The sequence below is a fragment of the Bos grunniens genome, chromosome 11 (genome assembly GCF_055505025.1).
Source record: "Bos grunniens cultivar Pamir isolate PY7600 chromosome 11, Bosgru_T2T1.0, whole genome shotgun sequence".
NCBI lineage: Eukaryota > Metazoa > Chordata > Mammalia > Artiodactyla > Bovidae > Bos > Bos grunniens.
Genome location: NC_141175.1, coordinates 33276801 through 33298810, shown reverse-complemented (window position 1 = coordinate 33298810; position 22010 = coordinate 33276801). Strand labels below are relative to the sequence as shown.

Genomic DNA, 22010 nt, shown 5'->3' with positions numbered 1-22010 from the left:
AAGAGAGATGACCATGAGGACACAGCAAGAAGAAAGCTATCTGCAAGCTAGTGAAAGAGGCATCAGAAGACAGCAAACCTACTGACCCTCCTCAACCTGAACTTCCAGCCTTCAGCTTGTGAGAAAATAAATGTCTATTGTTTAAGTCACTGGTCTGTGGTATTTTATTATTATGGCAGCCCTAGTAAACTAACAAAAACTAAAAATGCCTTAGTGGCTTGAGAAAATATACAATTAGGTAGAATTCCTCATTTTAATGAATGGAGATAAGTAGATTTAAGGATGCCCCTCAAACTTATTTAATGCTGCACACTGATAATTATTAACTGCATAAAACATGTTAGGCTCAATTAATCTAACTTGACTACATATTGAAATATACTCAATATTTAGTATGAATGAAATATAGGAGTGCACATAAAAGCACATTCACTTCTAAATACAAAAAATTATAGCTTGCAATTAAACTTGTCTTCTCTAGCATGACAAATGATAGAGAAACCAAATTCTGTATGATTCTGGGGGAAAAAAAGCAAAATACCGAACAACAACAATAAAAGGTGAAGGGAAAGTAATCACTTAATTCTTCTCATTATTTCAATCAGAAAGTTGGTCAGAGAAGATTATCTGAAGTTGTCCCTTTGCTCTGCTCTGCACAATAATTCCTGTCTTATTCCATTTTAGAAATCTAACATAAACAAAATCATTATATTTAAGAGTCAAAGAAAATTTACATGGCTGTCTACCATCTAGACTTAGTATCATAGAATAGTTTATTTGACTCAGTAACAGGACATAGTATCTCACAGTAGTCTTGATGGGAAAAAAGATTACGAAAACAAGTTGGATAAAATATTTTCAAAATAAAGTAATTGTGCTAAATTTGGTGACTAGGGGAAAAAAACCCAATCAATCACTGATTCAATTATAAGTTTTGTTTGCATAGGCTATATACTTAAAAGAAGCTGTTTTTTATTCTAAAGGTCACTTTAACATTTTAGGACTTCTTTTAGAAACTGACTTCTTTTAAAAAAAATTCAATTTGCTGGAATGTTTTACAAAATACACAATTTATCTCTCTTTATCCAAGGAATAAACCTACTACTTTTGGTCATGTTTGTGTTTCTGATACAAACATGAGTAAGTATGTATATATGTTACACAAGACAGGCATAGTGATTTTCAAAGGGACACATTACTGTGTTTACTCGTCTCTGCTGGAGAGAGGCAGCTGATGTGGGGGTAGAAAACAAGCTATTAGGGACTCCTGATCAAGCTGTTTATTTTTTTAATAATCTGTGCAAAGGATTCAGCATCATATTTTCTCCATTTTAAATATGGTTAAAATAAAATCTTATATCCCCATTAGCCATAGTGATTTCAGATAGAAAAACAAACAAATGCTTATATTATTAAAAAATTTAAAAACTCCTTCTGCACACAGTAGAAAGCATTGTTAAATCAAGAGAGTGGCTTTTGCACATTTTACTCCACTAAGAGTTGATTCAGCATCTAGTGATTCTGGTGTTCACAGTTAATTTTCTTCAGCTGTTGATAAAGAGATTCTGGTTCAGTTTTGTGTTACATTTGGCTGTTAACTATGCACAGCAGCTATAGTGTTTGACTAATTTCTCTACTATACAAAAAGAACTATAAATCAGTAAGATAAAAACTGAATAACCCAGTAGGTAACAGGTCACAAAAAAGCACTGAAAAGTGATCAACCTAATTTCACAATAAAAGAAATACATATTAAAACTACACTGAGATACTTAAAAAACTCTTCAGATTGGCAAAGATGAAAAAGTGCATAATTCAAACGATTAGAAAGGATGTGTAGAAAGAAGAACATTATCACCCTGTAAATTGGCATAAGAAAGGCCATTTGGCAAAATCCATCTATGCTTTGACCCAGCAATTCCGTTCAGAATTTACAGTTCAGATATACTCTTAGATGTGGTCAACTATCTGTACTATGTAAGATTATTAATTATAGTCCTGCAGTAGCAAAAGATGCCTACCAATAGTCACAAAACACTAAACACAACCTCAAAAACAAGGAACTAAAAACGGATTTTTTTAAATGCTGAAAATGTTTTATGTGAAACATTTATTTTTAGTTATGCAACACTCAGTGTATTACAGATTAATAAAATTTAAAAAAATTTTAAACCTCAGAATGTGTATGTTCACAGAACAAAAAAATGAGCAGGAGGTCATTCACTCACTTCAGTAGTGTTGCCAGTGTTCAAATATTTTTGGAATTCTTCTAAAACTGTCTTATCTAGTATACAAGTATTCAAGAAAATACTTCTAACTACATCTAACTTTGATTCTGATTCTGATTTTTTTTAAGTATTATTCTTTTTGGATCAACAAATTTGGCTCCAAATTACTTCACAAAACTTCAAAAGTCAAATCCACATTTAAAATATAGGAATTTGAAGACAGACAAAAAGACATGGCAGTGGTTTTGAAGGTACTGCTAAGAGAGCACATTATATATGTTTTGATCAAGATCTTCCTAAATTCTTTTAATGTGCTCTTACAGTACATTTCCAACAAAATTATTTAAGTCACGTGGTCACACTGCATGGGAGTACGTGTGTGTGTGTGTGCCTATAAACGATGTGTTTTGAAACCAGGCAGGCTGAAATTTAAATCCTGGTTCTACGTACACTAACTGGATAACTTTGGGCAAGTTTTTATCTGTGTGTGTGTGTTTTCTTTCTTTGGACCTTAGTTTTCTTGTACGTAAGTAGATCTATGGAACATTTTTGGTTCAATGTGACAGATTTACCATCTCTATTTTATTCTACACCCAAAATTTTCATGGAAATAAAGGAAATTGAAAGGGGACAATAAATCTACAGCTGAAGGAGAGGTAAAAGAAGTAACATGGTAGCTAACTAGAACAATGAAAACAAAACAGATGGAAAGATAAAACTGATGGAGAAGTTCACCTAAACTAAAAAACTTATATTACGAAAAAAGCGGAGATTTTCCAAAAGAGGGAGTTTACTCAGAGGGACACCAGAACAATTCCAGGCTCAGTGGTCATTTGAACAAGTAAAGGAACAGGCCACGGGTGATTGCTGGGATAATTAAAGGACAACTGAACAGCTGTCACCAGGCCCTGCTCTGAGTGCAGCTGACTCTGGCGTCTGCCCATGGGATTAAAGTGGTGAGGACATGACTCAGTGTGGGAGTTCTGCCCAGGGAATCTCCCAAAGTGGGTGTGAGGGCTGCCACGAGGGATTTCCCTCTCACCAGCCCCGACTCCTTCACAACAACAACTGAGCACCAGGGCTTCTATAATCAGAAGCTACATTCACTGCCAGAGCAAAAGGGCCTCTCACTTTAGCTGAAGAGACACTTTAGCTACCACGGTGTTTCATTCTAGGTCTTTTTCAGTACATACACAGACAGCCCTGGTTCACCAAAACATTCAAGAAAAGTCAACAGCAGGAAGGAAAGACGGCAAATGTAACAGAGAAACAAACTTTGAAGAAAAAAGGATTGTTACAAAAAATGGAGTATGCCAAATTAATCAATACACAGATTTAAAAGTCTATCATATATATAAAAGGCAATAGACTTCTATGAAAAAAATTTCCATACACATGATTGCTACAATTTAAAGAACTCAACAGACTGACTGAGGAACAGGATGGATATGGTTGAAGATTCAGTTTTGATCTGAAAAATCTGGCCCAGAGACTCTCAGAATACAGTGCAAATGGGCAAGGGCAAGGTAAGTGTGACAGAAAAGATAAGTGACATGGCAGATAGATCCAGGAGTTCGAATAGGTGGTGAATAGTTCAACTGTCTTATGCGAGACCTTTGGGCACAAAGTTAAGACGTGGAATCAGCCATCTGATAATGGAGTCTGGCTCGGGTGAAAGGTGGTGGTGGACAGTGTAGAGGCTAGAGGTGGCAGAGACTCAGAGGCTATTCTCTTCCCTTTATGAGTTATTATATTTTTGTCCTCATCTTCTTTTTTCTTTCTCCAGTCCTTTGTCCTCTTTTCCTTTCTCTTCTCCTTGTTTCTTTCCTGTTTGCATGGAAACACAGTCTGCAGTGATCACCCTCTCCTCATTTACCTCATTTCACCCCTCTCTTTCTGGCTTTCAGCAACACTACAGCACAAAGTTTAACAGATTCTGGTGTCAGTTCAGTTAGTTCAGTCACTCAGTCTGAACGGACTGACAACCTACTCAGACCAGATCAGTTCAGTTCAGTTGCTCAGTCGTGTCTGACTGTTTGCAACCCCATGGACTGTAGCACGCCAGGCTTTCCTGTCCATCACCACGTCCCAGAGCTTACTCAAACTCATGTCCATCAAGTCGGTGATGCCATCCAACCATCTCATGCTCTGTTGTCCCCTCCTCCTCCCGCCTTCAATCTTTCCCAGCATCAGGGTCTTTTCCGATGAGTTGGTTCTTCACATCAGGTGGCCAAAGTACTGAAGTTTCAGCTTCAGCATCAGTCCTTCCAATGAATATTCAGGACTGCTTTCCTTTAGGATGGACTGGTTGGATCACCTTGCAGTCCAAGGGACTCTCAAGAGTCTTCTCCAACACCACAGTTCAAAAGCATCAATTCTTCGTTGCTCAGCTTTCTTTATAAGTCCAGCTCTCACATCCATACTTGACTACTGGAAAAAACCATAGCTTTGACTAGATGGACCTTTGTTGGTAAAGTAATATCTCTGCTTTTTAATATACTGTCTAGGTTGGTCATAGCTTTTCTTCCAAGGAGCAGGTGTCTGGCCTATTTACAAACTCTTCCAGGTGCTACTAGTGGTAAAGAATCCACCTAACAATGCAGGAGAGGCAAGAGATGCAGGTTCAATCCCTGGCTTGAGAAGATACCCTAGAGGAGAAAATGACAACCTACTCCAGTATTTTTGCCTGGAAAATCCCATAGACAGAGGAGCCTGGTGGGCTACAGTCCATGGGGTCTCAAAGAGTTGGACATGACTGACTGACTGAGCACATGTACATAAAGCTGTATTCAGGGGAGGAAATCTCAAGAGAGAAAAAAGAGCTATTTGACTCAAGACGGATTAGGAATGAAAAACATTCCACTTTCACAGACTGGAGAGCTAGAAGACACTTTCTATTTTTATTAACTTTAATTTTCATCAAATTAACACATATACAAAACTTTAAAAGTCAGAACCAAAAGGTCTATGAATAAAAGCAGTTTTCTGTCTTGCCCCTTCTGACCCTTTGATTACTCCCCTTTCAACAGAGACAACCATTCACAACTTGTCTGTTTTCTTTGGCAACTGCCTATTTCTAAAATATCTCCATTTTAAGTTTCTGACTCCCCATCATGATAGATGGGGTTTCAGTTCTCTCACATCTACTACTCTTACTACCTTCTATGTTCCCAATTCCCTAACAGAGATCATTGCTTTTTTTAAATAAAATGCTAATATTTAGATTCTTAGAACTATGCAAATATTACTTACTGCTAAGTCATATTGTATACAAACATCCCTTCTTATACCATGCTTTCATTTTTCTTGAGTTAACAATTAGTTTATTTTTTTCATTTTCCTACTTTTCTTGGAGACTTTTTCAGATGCTTCAACATTTTTGACATGAATCTATGAATCATCTTTTTTATAAACTCAGAGAGAAATTTCATTTGTTCCTTGGAGGCTGTCTTTTCAGAAGACTTGGACCTGCTACTCCAATTTACATGTGTTGTTCTCTAATCTGGCTGATCACCTATCATTCCTGGACTTCTTTTCAGATCCTCTGTTTCCCTGAACCCTGTAAGCCTCTCTTTTTTGGTTTTCTTCCTGTTTCCTGAAGTATGGGTTGGCAAAAAAGTTTGTCAGAAAATCCGAATGAACTTTTTGGCCAACCCAATACATCCTCAAGGGCCTTAACTACAGAAGGTAAACATACTATGCAAGTATTTGTGCCCTTTTATATCCAAAAATGTCTTTATTTCAGCCTTCACAACTACTGGAAGTTGGATGCCTGATTACAGGTCAGAAACCATTCTAACCCCTGGTATTTCTAAAATAAACTTTATTAACATAGAGTTCATATAAAACAATATGCACTGATTTTCAGTGTACAGTTCAATAAACTTGGCAAAAGTATAAACCCATACATAATCTTCCACCTCAATCAGGAAAACAGAATATTTCTATCACCTTTAAAAATTCCCTCAAGCTCCTTGGCTATCAATCTTCCCTACTTTGACCTCACCACTGGCAACCAATGATCTTTACTTTTTTCACTCATATTTTTGAGACCAATTCATACCCTGTACTAACAGTCCCTTCCTTTTCACTGCTGAGCAGTATTCCATTTTATAAATAAGCCATTTCCTTGTTGATGAACATTCAAACTGTTTCCAGTTTGAGACTATCATGAATAAAGCTATGTGAACATTTGTGGTCAAGTTTTTGATGAACACATGCTTTCATTTGGCTCTGTCTCCAATAACTAAGAGTTGAATTGTTGGGTCACACGGTAAAAGCATGTTTAAGAGAAATGGCTGAACAATTTTCCAAATCTGTTTTACCCTTTTACATTGCTACCAGCAACACCAAAGTTCAAGTTGCCCCACATCTTTGCTATCATTTTGTTTTGTCAGTTTTTTAAATGCTAGATATTTCAATGAGTATGTAGCAGCACTGCATTATAGTTTTAATTCACATTTCCTTGATGGTTAAAAACACTGACCATCTTCTTATGTGCTACTTGCAACTTTCATATCTTATTTTATGAAGTATATTTTAAAATTCTTTGCCCATTTTTTAGATTGGGCTGTTTCCCCTATTATTAACATCTTACATTAGTGTGGTATATTTGTTAGAATAGATGAATATTGGCACATTTTCATTAAATAAAGCCCACAGTTTACATTAGGGTTCACTCTTTGCGTTGCTCATTCTAGTGGTTTTGATAAATGTAAAATAACACGTATCCACCATTACAGTATCATACAGAATAGGTTCACTGCTCTAAAAACTACCCACGTTCCACCGATTTATCCCTCTCCCTGGCAACCACTAATCTTTTTACTGTCTCTAGTTTTGCCTTTGCCAAAATGCCATATAGTTGGAATCATAAAGTACGTAACCTTTTCAGGTTGGTTTCTTTCACTCAGCAATATTCATTTAAGGTTTCTCCATGTCTTTCTGTGGCTTGACAGCTTCCAAGTTTTGGTCATTACAATTCACTGTATACAATTCACATCTCTCTGCAAGCTTTTAGAATCTTTATCTCTGATGTTTTAGAATTACATGATAGTAAGTTTTGGTACCGGTTTTGTGTGTGTGTGTGTGTGTGTGTTGAATACTTGTTGAATCATTTCACTCTGAAGAATTATGTCCTTCAGTTCTAGAAAATTCTTTTTTTTTTTTTTTTTTTGGTTTGAAAATATCTTCTTTTCCATCTTCCCCACTCATGCATGCTACATGGTAAGTCACTTCAGTCGTGTCTGACTCTGTGCAACCCTATGGCCTATAGCCCTTCAGGCTCCTCTGTCCATGGGATTCTCCAGGGATTGAACCCACATCTCTTGTGTCTCCTGCATTGGCAGGCAGGTTCTTTACCATAGAGCCACCTGGAAAGCTCTTTTCCCCTGACTGTTTCTAAAATTTTTATCAATCGCTATTGGCTCTTGTAGGTCAACCTAACTTTTTATTGCCTACTTTCTATTTGTCTTTTGCTTTCTCTGAAAGATTTTCTCAGTCTAATTTTCTAATATTTCTCTTGAAATTTAAAAATTTTGGATATTTAATTTCCAAAAGTCCTTTCTTGCTTTTGTCCTTTTTTTCTTCTGATGCTATTCATGGATGACGTATCTTTTCCAAAATTGTTAGTCCATATACTCATTATATATTTCCACTGTATACTCTTTTTGTCTGGTTAGTTTGCTCTCTTTTATGTTACAGGCTTCAAGTCCTGATGGTCTTTGGCTGTGTTTGCTCTAAACAGATGCAGTGTTCTAAAACACTGACTGGCTGGGTTCTGTGTAAGGCTTGTGCCTGCTTGCAGCCTTCACTGCTGGACACTTATTACTGTTATTTTATTTACTTTTATTTTTTGGTCATGTCATTTGGCATGTGGGATCTTCGTTCTCTGAGCAGGGGTCGAACCTGTGCCCCCTGCATTGGAAGCACAGAGTCTTAACTACCGGACCACCAGGTAAGTCCCACTGTTGGATATTTAAGATGGCAGCATGACCTTTGCACTTTAGGGATTTCCCCATAGATATCCACATCCCAACATCTTCTTTTGGCCAAGTGGTATCTCTCAAGAGAACTCCTCCAGTTTTCCACATCAGAAGGGGAAGGACCAGGATTGAACCAATCAATTTACAAACTCTTATTCTATCTCCTTTTGGCCTTATATCTCATTGTTTCCCCACCTGTGCCCGATATCCCAGAGTCTGGAGTCTAATTTCAATTAGAAGACTTTTGAAATCATTTCATCTAATTCTTATTTTATAATAATAAAAGAGCTGACTCGTTGAAAAAGACCCCAGTGCTAGGAAGGATCGAAGGCAGGAGGAGAAGGGGACGACAGAGGCCGAGACAGCTGGATGGCCTCACTGACTCAACAGACATGAGTCTGGGCAAGCTCCAGGAGAAGGCGAAGGACAGGGGAGCCTGGCGTGCTGCAGTGTGTGGGGTCACAAATAGTCGGGCATGACTCAAGCAACTGAACAATAACACATCCTTATTTTGTAGATAAAGAGAACGAGGCTCAGAAAGTTCATTTGTTGAAGGTATAACTGTTATTAATAATAAATGGGAAATGTGAGACTTCAACCTAGGCTTCTGCTCTCATCTAGTGTTCTGGTCAGCTGAAAAACTGCTTCCCAAAATGTCAGAGATGATTTGAGATTTTTCTTTCCAAATGCCTAGAAATCTTGGTACGCTTTCAGGAATTGTGTCATGATAGCTAAAAGCTGAGGTATGACTGAAATAAACAAGCCCCACATCTGGTCCCATGAGACGAGGGACAGGCAAATTTTCAAAGTGAGCTGGTTAGTTTCCTTTACTTTCAAGGTCACACAATGGAATTATCACCACTATTATTTCAACTTCAAATCTGACAGGTGAAAATAATATAATAGCTCTATCTTCATGAACTGGAAATATACTATTCAAAGTGTCTCTTAAGTAGGAAAATATTAACATGGGCGAGAGCAGTCATGACCTATTTCAACACAGTTGTCTCCATGAAAAACTCATTCTGTGGGGTAACACATATTACTTGACAAAAGGAATTCCATAATCAAGAAAAGTTTGGTAAATGTTGGGTTAAAGAAATATTTAATTTAAATCGTAAGATAGGCAACAAGGATGTATTATACAACATGGGGAATATAGTCAATATTCTATAATAATTGTAAATGGAGTGTAAACTTTAAAACGTGTAATTTTTTAAGAATTAAAAAAACTGGCATGAAGATAAAGCAAAAAAATAAAAAAACTAAACTAGTTTCTCTAACACAGGACTTCATAAAACCTCTAATATACACTAAGGAATGATATATATGTCACGAAGCATTTACCCAGTGTATGTCAGCACAAAATACTTTTCTTCACAATTTATGGAGCCAGTATTCAAGAAGACACTTTGGAAACATAATCTGACCCCACATTATACTTCTGAAAGTCCTACTATGGAAAGGTTGGATAAGAACGTAAAATTACTCAATATCAACTGCTCACTTTAAAATTACCTATTAAAAAGTAGAGGTTGTACTATAACTTAAAATACACAAGACGAGTGACATTCATATATCTAAAATCAACTATATACTACTTACTGTGGCATTAATGAAAAGATACTTCACTCCCAATAAACAAAAGGTCTGTGCAATAATTATGAGGGACAAAGCTCTAATCCATATCATCATTAAACGTTTAAAATGAAGTTCTGTCCCCAACACATACTGTTCAGCCTGGAAGTGGGCCTGGCAGAGGTGGACTGAAGTGCAGATGGCAGGATCTCCGATTTGATGGCCACATTGCTGACTGCGCCATCCATCCTCTCTGTCTCACATAGGCCTGGCAACTGTGGTGCCTTCTCCAGCGTCGGAAGTAACTGATCAAACTGGTCAAGGTCAGCTGTAAACTAAGAACGGAAATCAAAGTTAGAGGAAACACATTCTACACTTTCACCTGAAAGAAACTAGAAAACAAGTTGTTCCTTTAAAATACATGAATTGAGTGTGACTATGAGAGAATGAAGAAAGAAGAAATAATTAGAAAGACTGGGGCCTCAATGAAATAGCATGACCTAACACTGGATTTCTTTGGAAGGAATGATGCTGAAGCTGAAACTCCAGTACTTTGGCCACCTCATGCGAAGAGTTCACTCATTGGAAAAGACTCTGATGCTGGGAGGGATTGGGGGCAAGAGGAGAAGGGGACGAAAGAGGATGAGATGGCTGGATGGCATCACTGACTCAGTGGACGTGAGTTTGAGTGAACTCTGGAAGTTGGTGATGGACAGGAAGGCCTGGCGTGCTGTGATTCATGGGGTCGCAAAGAGTCAGACACGACTGAGCGACTGAACTAAACTGAACTGAACACTGGAACAAAATGTGGAAGTTTATGGTACTGATACACTGCAGGATATAAGACAACATACACACGGTGCTTATCTATTATATTTTGGTATAAAATGTACGCACTGGAAAAAGATTGAACTGGAAAGAGATATTGAGAGTACTGTGTTATGACAATAACATCATGAGTGATTTTTTCCTGTCATATTTTTCAAAATTTTATAAAATGGATTACTTTATGAAGGAGTAAAAAATACATTTACGTTGACATACTTTTTAAAAATTTACATTGACATACTTTTTAAAAATAATTTCTTAAAGTTTGTGAAATTTTTTTTAATGAATATTAGCTTCAAATATCAGAGAAGGCAATGGCACCCCACTCCAGTACTCTTGCCTGGAAAATTCCACGGACGGAGGAGCCTGTTAGGCTGCAATTCATGGGGTCACTAAGAGTCAGACACGACTGAGCTACTTTACTTTCACTTTTCACTTTCATGCATTGGAGAAGGAAATGGCAACCCACTCCAGTGTTCTTGCCTGGAGAACCCAGGGATGGGGGAGCCTGGTGGGCTGCCATCTATGGGGTCACACAGGGTCGGACACGACTGAAGTGACTTAGCATAGCATAGCATAGCTTCAAATATCCCAGAAAGGTCACTTCTCATTTAAAGACTTAACAGAGTAGGAAATGTAGTTTCTATCATAGGTAGGGAGTTCTTACATCTGTCTGTGGTTAGGCATAGGAGAAAACTGACCTTTATTTCACAACATTATTCCATGATGGTTACCTTAAGATAATTCATAAACATAAAATGTCTAGCTGTTTGGGTTTTATTACTTAATTCAACTAAAATCCCTTCCTAGATTGTAAAATTACATGTACATATTTTTTTAAACATCTGGCTTCTTTCACATTACATTTCTGAAGTTTAGACATGCTGCTCCAGGTAGCAGTAGTTCATTTTGTTTCTGTTGCTGAATAGTGTCCCATTGTACGAATATGCTACAATATATATTTATCAATTCTAGTGATGGATTTGGGAAATTTTTCTGGTTTTGGGCTAATATAAGTAAAACTACTATGACTATTTTTAAACACATCTTTTGCGGCACGTGCAAAAAGTACTAATCAAAAAGGGAAAAACTGACAATTTGGAGTCTACATTAAAATGAAGAACCTGACTTCATCAAAAAGCACCATTAACAGGGAGAAAAGGCAGGGCACAGTATAGAGAAGACATCTGTAAATATATAACCAATAAATGACTCACCCAAAATGTATAAAGAACTCTTACACATCAATAGGAAAAATACAACATATTGGGAAAATGGGCAAAACACTTCAAAAGATATTTACAAAAGAAAACATCCAAACGACCAATAAATATTTATTGTGGGCTAAGTCGCTTCAATAGTGTACAACCGGCTGCAACCCTATGGACTGTAGCCGACCAGGCTCCACTGTCAATGGGATTCTCCAGGCAAGAACACTGGAGTGGGTTGCCATGCCCTCCTCCAGGGGATCTTCCCAACCCAGGGATCGAACCTGCATCTCTATGTGTCCTGCGTTGGAAGGAGGGTTCTTTACTACCAGTGCCACCTGGGAAGTCCAGATATTTATTAGGGAAAGGCAAATTAAAACTATGAAATATCACTACACAGATCCCAGAATGGCTAGAAGTTAAAAAGATAGACAACACCAAGTATTAATAAGGACATGGAACAACTAGAAGGAATTCTCATACCCTGGAAAAACTAGCAGTATCTGCTAAAGATGAACACACACATATTTTATGATCCTGTAATTCCAACCCCCAGGTATAAACTCAGCAGAAGTGCATGTATGTACACCAAAACAGATGTGCCAAGGTAGTATACAATGGCATTTTCTTATAAAGCTGTTACTTTTGAAGTCAATTTTAAAGACTGAGAATTTTAATGTAGTTATTTAAAGCTATTATTCAGCTTAGAAACATGACATTAGTTTAGCTGTACCAAGAAACATAGGACAACCTTCTCAAAGAGTAAATGTATATAGAAATAACCAAAACAGTGTCATTACAAATAGTAAACAGAGACAATACAGAGACACTGAGCATTCGAGGAAAAGAATGTCTAACTAGAGCTACTGTAGGAAGCTTTACAGAAATGATTGTGTATTGTGTGTGAATGATTGTGAACTGTGTTTAAAGGATGAGTAGAAGTTCAGCAGACATAGAAAGGAGAGCAAGGCAGAAGATACTTAGAAGAGACATGGCTTATCCCAGGAATAGGAAGGGCTTCCATGTACCTAGAATGTAGTATGCCTGAGAGAAGAGAGAGGCTTCTGGGAGATAAGGGCAAAAAATAAAACTGACTCAAGAAACTCTAGTACCTATACATACTAAGTGTGAATTTGGTTTCACAAGGAAGAATCTTATTAATAAACTGCTTTGTAAATACATTCTCAGCTATTTCATGGATGTCTATATTCTGTCTAAATAATGTATACACTTCTAGTGGGGAGGAATCACATTTTCTGCTTTTCTTAAATTCCTTCAGAATCCACTGCAATTATTCAATAAATGAAGCTGCCTATTACTTTTCACCACCCGCTACCCCAGCCTAAACACAGAGGTTCCTGATCCATAACAATTACACAAAGGTTTATTTGTATTTACTTCTGTTTCAGAGCATGTTATATAGCCTACTATCTGGAATACTCAAAGTCTCTATCTGATGGGGGCTGGGGGTTGAGAGTGGTTAGAGTGAGAAGGAAAATGACTTTAGAAAATGTTTCAAAGGAAATTAAATAGCAAAGCAAGCCAGACTAGGTACCTGTGTCCACCTCCTCACATTTCTCTCTCATTTCATTTACATCAGAGGTTCCCAAACTTAGTTACCTATCAGAGTTCTCTGGGAAGTCTTTAAAATACAAGTTTCTGGGCTCTATTCTGAAAGAGCTGGATTTAATAGATGGAGAGATGAGAGGAGGGGGCAGGGAAGGTATTTTTTCTAAAATCTACAAAGATGTGAACTATGACTTTATCGAAAGAAACATCTACTTTCTTAGAAAGCCACACTAAATATGGTAACCTTCCAAGGTTCCAAAGAGAACTTTTGAGGGTATCCTGTGGGTTTTCAACCATTGATATTAATCTTTTAATATGTGCCCAATGGATAGGGCAAAACATAGCCTGAATCCAAATATAGTCGATGCATGGAACAAAATAAAAGAAAAGAGAAAAATAACTAGGAATGTTCATTCTATGAAGTAAAGAATTACCTACCTGGCTCTGTGACTCCAGTTTAATTTCCTCAGGAGCAGGTTTGGTCATGGGGGCTGGGTTTGTGTTACAAGGATCCATCTGTTCTTTCTTTTCCACCTTCACCTTTACATCATCCAGGCTCAGGTTCGGAGTAGATCTTAAATCTTTCTCATCTTTATCTAAAAGGTAGCGTAGGAGCTGATGGTCTTTTGATTCTTTTTTCTTGGAAGCATCCAGTTCCAGTTTTACACTGGAATTTCCCTGGACCTGTCCAGTCACTGACACAGAAGTAGATGCACTGTCCTTCTTATCAGGCTCCACCGACAAAGTTGTGATATCCGAGGGGCTACCCTCCTGTAAGAGACGGTGTAGGATTTTGTGCCGCTCGGTCAGTGAGCTATGAGAGGAGGGGCAAGAACCACTTGAAGAGTTAGTAGAGGCAGAGGTGGAAGTGCCTGTGCAAGACAGTACCTCTTTGCAACTTGTGTCTATGTCAGCATGCCGTAACTGCTGCTCTGCAGTCGTTGTCAAAAGCTGCACTAGTTTGTGACTGGTTTGAGAGTATTTATTGTCTCCATCTGAGAGTCTGTCATTGTTATGTAGAAGCCCAGAATCCAGAGGTTTGCTGTCATTAGAGCTGTTGTCAGACTGAATCATTTCATTTAAAATGGATGCAATCTCTTTGTTATCTTTGGATTCAGCTTTTGCTGGTTGTATATTTAATCTGCTAGGTGAATTCTGTGAGCTCATCTGCCTGAGGACTGGAGAACTGGCAGAGAAGCCAACAGAGTTATTGGGTCCTTCATTCATACTCTGTAAAGGTGTTACTGGGATGTTTGAATAGGATCGGTTACTATTATTACAGGCAGTACTTGTCATGCTAACGGGGGAGCTTAATGTTGGAATATTAGGAGGAAATGAATTGTTAGGCATCCTGGGCCTTGTTGCCAATCCAGAACTAACTTGTCTCCTTGGAGACATGAACTGTGCAAGGGATATTCCTGTACCTTCCATAGGGGAATTATTGAGGTTTAAAGGGGGATTAGTGCTCTGGGAACTGGCCTGTCCCTGGTTTAAGGCAACACTGGCTACAATCTGATTTCCAGGTGAGCATCCAAAACTCCCTTGGCTGTTGCTAGAATTGCTATGACTGCTGCTATGAAGGTCTGAGCTCTGTTGGCGGTTTACTCTGGTGGGTACCATGTTGCTGTTGGATGGTGGCAAGGTAGACGAACGGGCCACACCGTGAGCTGGAGAGATACTGGGATTGACGGAAGGGTTTACCCGGGGCACTGACATTCCAGGATTAGTGTCATCTTGAGGAGAAAGACCACTGTGTTCCCTAGACAGGGGAAAAGACATTCAGACATCTTCATTGGTTTCCATTATAATATTTTATGAAGCACATTATAAAACAAGATAATGTTGCAAACTATCAAGTAAAAAGCTTCTGTATTACTTTAAACTAAAGAAAACAGTGGACTGTTAGTACCATGGTGAAATGTTAGAACACTTCATGGGAAAATAGTGTTTACGATACTGCACATTTGATAATGGTTAAATGCGCAAGAAATCTTCCCTGGCCTTGGAAAACTTCCAATATATATACTTTAAAACTTTACAAAATTTAATACAAATAATTAACACTACATCAGACTTTTGTTGGAAAGAGAAACTTCCCACACTTCTGGTTACAAAGTATTTACTCATGACTCCCTTCATTATAGCTTTTAAGTATTTCAACTCCAAAGAGGAAGACTGGGTAAGGAAAATACTGTGTCACTGATGTAAAAATTAAAAAGAGTGACATGCAGACATAGCAGATGTTTTGAAAGAGAAATCACAATATGAAAAAAGAACTGTGCTAATTCCACTCACAAGCATAAATTAAACTAAAATTAGAAAAAGCAGAATACTGAATTCAGATTTTCATCAAGTTCTTTTACTCAAATCCATAATTACGACAACAGATTTGTGACTGGTATTACCATGTTCCAATAAGCAAATATATCAGATGAGGGAAAGATGAAGTGAGGGAAAATGTCTTTGTTTTTGTTTAATGCTAAATTTCAAATAGTTGTAAATGTAGAGTCTTGAATAATTCATAGGATAAAAGAATGGTTTCATGAATTTACCATATATAATAGTGTAAAACACATTTTGAGAAGAGAACAAATTAGAGGCAGTGACATTCAAATATCTCAAGTTGATAGTTAAATAATTTGTAGCTTGAGAAACTGTCAACTTGAACTCAGGAGCCACTGAGTTTTGCCTTAATGAAAATAAAGCACTTTTATAATTAAAAATAACAATACTAATAAACTTGAGTCTTTTATAAGACCATAAGTTTATATATGGAAGCTGGAAAGTTTTGGCCACCATTTTGGTTCTTATCCCTAAAGCATATATTCAGCCACACCTTTCCTTTCTCCCTTTTTGAACAACAAAGCTATTGTTAGGCGACAAAACTATAGAACTCAGTATGGATATATTGATTATATTCTCACCATGCTTGTTAAATGCCTAATGTAAAACTGGTTTTCTAGCCATCAAGAGTATAAAATTTTCTTCTCTAAGAAGAAATATGTGAACTAACTTATTTCATATGAAACTCTCCAAATAAGTAGTACCTGTCGATGATATGAATTCCCATGATGAAAGGTTGCATGTCTGGACTTTGAGGGTAGCAAAGTTTACACTTGGTGTGGGCGCTAAGCATTGTCCCATCATTCAATATGAATCTATAGGATGGGCTGGAGGCAGTGCCACGAGTCATCACTGTTTCAAACAAAAGAGAAACCTAGTTAAAATGCTGACACTTAAACTTTGGGCAGAGGAGAGTTACCAAGCCTTATTTCTACCTAGAACCTCATTTAAATGTCCTTCCAATTGCTGCCTGCTCAGACTCAAGGTATGGTTCAGATAAAGCAGATATCTGAGGGGGGAAAATTATTCAGGGTGAAATAGACAGTCTGAAGACAAGTTTTAAATCAGTTCTACTTGAATGGGTGCCTCCTCACAGAAGTTGTGATTATGAAGAAACCACAAACCACAAAAAAGTCAACCTAATCTTTCCCTATAATGGGGCAGCTCCTTAAATTTACTAAGTGTTCATTAAAAAGACCAAGAAGTAACTTTCTTCCCTCTCCTTTTCAGTATTATCTCTAACAAGCTTTTCTACCCCTATAGCTGGCTGATTTTTAAAAACAGCTTTATTGAGATATCAACAAAGCACAAAATTCACCAAGTTTTGATTAGTTTGCAGAACTCTAACTGAAATTCAAATTTAATTTTTCACTCAGGAATGTGAATCAAAAAGATCCATCCAACAAATTATTATAGTCATGTATATTATTTTTGATGTTTGAATTTAGTTTACTAATAAGCAAATTAATAATAAAGCCTCTGATTACTAATACAGAATAAAACCTAGATTAACGCAATTGAATCACTATATACACAACATGAGTTACTTTTGTCTTAAAGCTTTATTAACAACAGATGAAGCTCTAACTCTACTGGTTAATTTTTATGAAATACGTAAAGGCTACACCAGACTACTAAGTAAGAAAATGTCATCAATGTTTCAGTAATACAATAGAATTCTTTTTTAAGGAAGATTTAATAGGTAGATTCAGCTATACCAAGGTTAAAAATCATATCCACTTAAATACAAGAATTACTACCACAAATGACTACTGTAATTTAGCCTGTAATAAATGTTAGTCCTATTTTTCAAAGACATTTTAGAAAGAGCTTCAATCACACTTTAAAGACATATGAAAAAGACAAAATGACCAATTGATAATTTCTGAAGCTACATATTACTTTAAGCAACAAGAAGACAGGCTCTATTTTATTGTCTTGGGTACACCATGTAAACTGAAGAGGGCATAATCTGCTGGAAATCTATGTCATGCATAAATCTCCCTGAGTACCAAAATCAGGATATAAACTTAATTGCAAGGATTTCTTACCCATCTGGCAGTTTCAGCCAAATCCTGGCACATTTACCAAATAAAATATGGAAAAATTTAGTATCTAGTGAAATAATAAATGATAAAAAAAGTCTTTAATGAAAACCAGTAAGTTTTGTGTAAGGATATAGTTAAATGTTTATTATGATAAAACCCTAACAAATATTAACAATTCTCATCTGTCAATATCTTCTGACAATATTATTTTGGAAAACACAGTTATAACAAAAAGGTGGTATTTTAAGATAAATTATTAGCGTGGGACAATTAGAAAGTTATAAATATATAAATATATATTTAGTTATAAATATATATAAAGGGAAATAAAAGATACAATATGTATTTCATGTTATTTTGCTTATGCCATTCTATTTCCTCATCAGTATTTATTTCTCATTAGGATCATTCTGCTGAAACATTCATTAGCTCTTCACCACTGAGCTCATTGTCCAAAATGGTAGTCATCAGTCACTATCGTAATGTGGAAAATTAAATTTAAAATTAAATGAAAAAATTCAGTTCCTTACTCATACTTGCCACATGTCAGGTACTCAATAGATGCATGTGGCTAGTGACTACAGTATTGGACAGTATAGCTCCATACATACAATTTCTTTTTGCATTTCCAATCTTATTTTTCATTATTTCCTAAATATCTCTTCTATAGCTCTCTGAGTAGGAGTAGATAACCTTTTATACATTTATTTTTCTTCTTCAAGAATAAACATGAGTTAATACTATGTCCCATTCTTGTTTTCCACTCTCCATTGAAACTGTATGATGCTTTGCATATACAGTCATCTAGTACTGGCTAGTTGATCTTCAACTTGAATTTCATCTCAATAGGTTAATATTGATTTGTTAATACTGATCAACTACTACAATTTTTCTTTAAAGGACAGATTTTAAATCTTACCTATCTTCTCAAATGCTTATATTGTATTTTAATTTATATTTTTGTCTGTGTAGAAATCCAGATTTACTTGTGTAATGAAAATTATTGGAGACAAATTTCTTGACTTATTGACACGCCCTGTAAAGTGAGAAAGAACTAGAATCTGGGAGAACATTAACATTAACATGGAAACATTAAGATACTTGGGCTTTCCAGGTGTGCCAGTGGTAAAAAAAAAAAAAACCCTGCCAATGCAGGAGATATAAGAGATGTTGGTTTGACCCCTGGGTCAGGAAGATTCCCTGGTGAAGGGCACGGCAACCCACTCCATTATTCTTGCCTGGAGAATCCCATGGACAGAGAAGCCTGGCAGACTGCAAAGAGTCACCAGGGTTGCAAAGAGTTGAACTTGACTGAATTGACTGAAGCATGCATTAAGATCATTTATGTGGATTACAGAAACATCAAGAGTCCTTTGGTAATTATGCTGCCTTAAATTGGAAGACACTAAATTAATGAAAATTCCAAAATTGAGGAAACTCTACTAACTTAATACAGGAAAACTATTACAAGTTTTTTTTTTTTCTTTTTACAGTTTAAGTTTTGAAGTTAAATGGTTTATTTTGGATAATAATGTACAGAATAAGACTCAGCAAAAGGAATGCAGCACAGATCAATGAAAGGAATAAAAGCCTAGGAATCAGATTTAGGTATGAACTCTGACTCTCTCATTTACAAGTTTAGGACTTAATAATACAAATTAACCTTTGCCCAGTATCACTAAAATGGAGCCAGTTTACTGTGAGATAATACCTAGCATGGAGCCTGGTACATAGCAGGTACTTAATGAATACTTCCTGAATAAATACCAAAGAAAAAACAAACAACAAATACGTAGCTTCCAAAGTACTTGTGTCCTGAGTCACACTCACATTTGGCCAATACCAAGATACCTCTTATACTAATAGCTTCAACTCTGTATAACAATCTAAAATTTTGAATTAAGATGTGAGTATTGGAGCCATAGGGCTTCTCTGGTGGCTCACACAGTAAAGAATATGCCTGCAATGCAGGAGAATTGGGTTTGATCCCTAGGTAGGGAAGATCCCCTGGAGAAGGAAGAGATTAAGAATAGGTGCCAACAGTACACTGAAGGACTATACAAAAGAGGTTTTAATGACCCAGATAACCACGATGGTGTGGTCACTCACCTAGAGCCAGACATCCTGGAGTGTGAAGTCAAGTGGGCCTTAGGAACCATTACCTCAAACAAAGCTAGTAGAGGTGATGGAATTCCAGCTGAGCTATTTCAAATCCTAAAAGTTGGTGCTATAAAAGTGTTGCACACAATATGTCAGTAAATTTGGAAAACTCAGCAGTGGCCACAGGACTGGAAAAGTTTAGTTTTCATTTCAATCCCAAAGAAGGGCAATACCAAAGAATGTTCAAACTACCACACAACTGCACTCATTTCACATGCCAGCGAAGTAATGCTCAAAATCCTTCAAGCTAGACTTCAAAAGTACATGAAACAAGAACTTCCAAAGGTACAAGTTGGATTTAAAAAAGGCAGAGGAACCAGAGATCAGATTGCTAACATTTATTGGATCATAGAGAAAGCAACGGAGTTCCAGAAGAACATCTATTTCTGCTTCATTAACAACGCCAAACCTCTGACTATGTGTATCACAACAAACTGTGGAAAATTCCTAAAGAGATGGGAATACCAGACCACCTTACCTGCCTCCTGAGACCTGTATGAAGGTCAAGAAGCAACAGTAACAACTGGACATGGAACAACAGACTGGTTCAAAATTGAGAAAGGAATTTTCAAGGCTGAATATTGTGACCCCGCATATTTAACTTACATGCAGAATACATCATGCAAAATGTTGGGATGGATGAATCACAAGCAGGAATCAAGACTGCCAGGAGAAATATCAACAACCTCAGATACACTACATATACCTCAGATGATACCACTCATTAGGTGGAAGAGGAGCTAAAGAGCCTCTTGATAAGAGTGAAAGAGGAGAATGAAAAAAACTGGCTTAAAACTCAACATTCAAAAGAGCATAAGATCACATCATCTCGTCTCATCACTTCATGGCAAACAGAAGGGGACAAAGTGGAAATAGTGACAGATTTTATTTTCCTGGGCTCCAAAATCACTGCAGATGTTGATTCCAGCCATGAAATTAAAAGAGGCTTGCTTCTTGGAAGGAAAGCCATGAGCAACCTAGATAGCATATTAAAAAGCAGAGACATCACTTTGCTGACAAAGGTCCATATAGTCAAAGCTACAGTTTTTCTAGTAGTCATGTACAGATGTGAGAGCTGAACCATAAAGAAGGCTGAGTGCTGAAGAATTGATGCTTTTGAATTGTGGTGCTGGAGAAGAGTCTTGGGAGTCCCTTGGACAGCAAGGAGATCAAACTAGTCAATCCTAAAGGAAATCAACCCTGAATATGTGCTGGAAGGACTAATGCTGAAGCTGAAGCTCCAATACTTTGGCCATCTGATGTGAAAAGCCAACTCACTGCAAAAGACTGTTTCTGGGAAAGACTGAGGGCAAGAGAAGGGACAACCGAGGATGAGATGGTTGGATGGCATATCGATAACAATGGACCTAAGTTTGAGCAAACTCCAGGAAAGAGTGAAGGACTTGGGAGTCCTGGCATTTTGTAGTCCATGGGGTCACAAAGAGTCGGACATGTCTTAGCAACTGAACAACAACGAGAGTCGTAATTCTTTACAGCACTGACTGGTTAAAGTATTGCTCTACATGCCAAATTTTCTCCATAAGTAAGACTGAGAAATGGACAAAACTATTTGGAATTTCATTTGATCACAGATTCTGATCTTGTTTTCTGATTTAGCTTTGTCAGGTTTTGATCCTTGACCCCTGAGTCTATTTCTAAAAGTTTTAGAATACTTAGTGAAGAGGCATGATACTAATGTGGTATTACTGACACCCCAGAAACTCTTCAAAGAACCTAGAAATCTGGTTTAACAACTGTCCCAAATGAATGTTATCAGGCACCTTAGGGAAACATTTAACCTAGACTTTTTTCTAAAAGAATGATTCTGTATTGAACTGAACTTAGGAAGCTTTTCCAAAGTATATAGCTACATGAACTTCCTCCCAGTTTAGGAAGTTCCTCAGGTGACCCTGATACCCATACAGCACCCCCTCACCTCCCAGTCTCAGTGGCGAACCACTCCTTTAATCTAGTTTATCCTGCAAGCTCCCACATACTGTTTCACTAAAACGTGTTTTCAACTTTTGATTCTGGAAAATAAAACGGTCAACACTCTTTAAAAGC

At 37.1% G+C, this 22010-nt stretch overlaps 1 protein-coding gene across 21 annotated transcripts in view; it reads right to left on the bottom strand.

Moving 5' to 3' along the window:
- Window positions 1-22010, bottom strand: part of NCOA1 (nuclear receptor coactivator 1) — a 219228-nt gene that overhangs the window by 41906 nt on the left and 155312 nt on the right. For all 21 annotated transcript variants that reach the window (XM_086325836.1, XM_086325842.1, XM_086325823.1 and 18 more), the window contains 3 exons: window positions 16443-16590; window positions 13834-15154; window positions 9945-10125 (listed from right to left, as the gene is read on the bottom strand). In XM_086325836.1, the coding sequence (XP_086181962.1) occupies window positions 9945-10125; window positions 13834-15154; window positions 16443-16590 (1650 nt within the window). The remainder of the gene's footprint in view (window positions 1-9944; window positions 10126-13833; window positions 15155-16442; window positions 16591-22010) is intronic.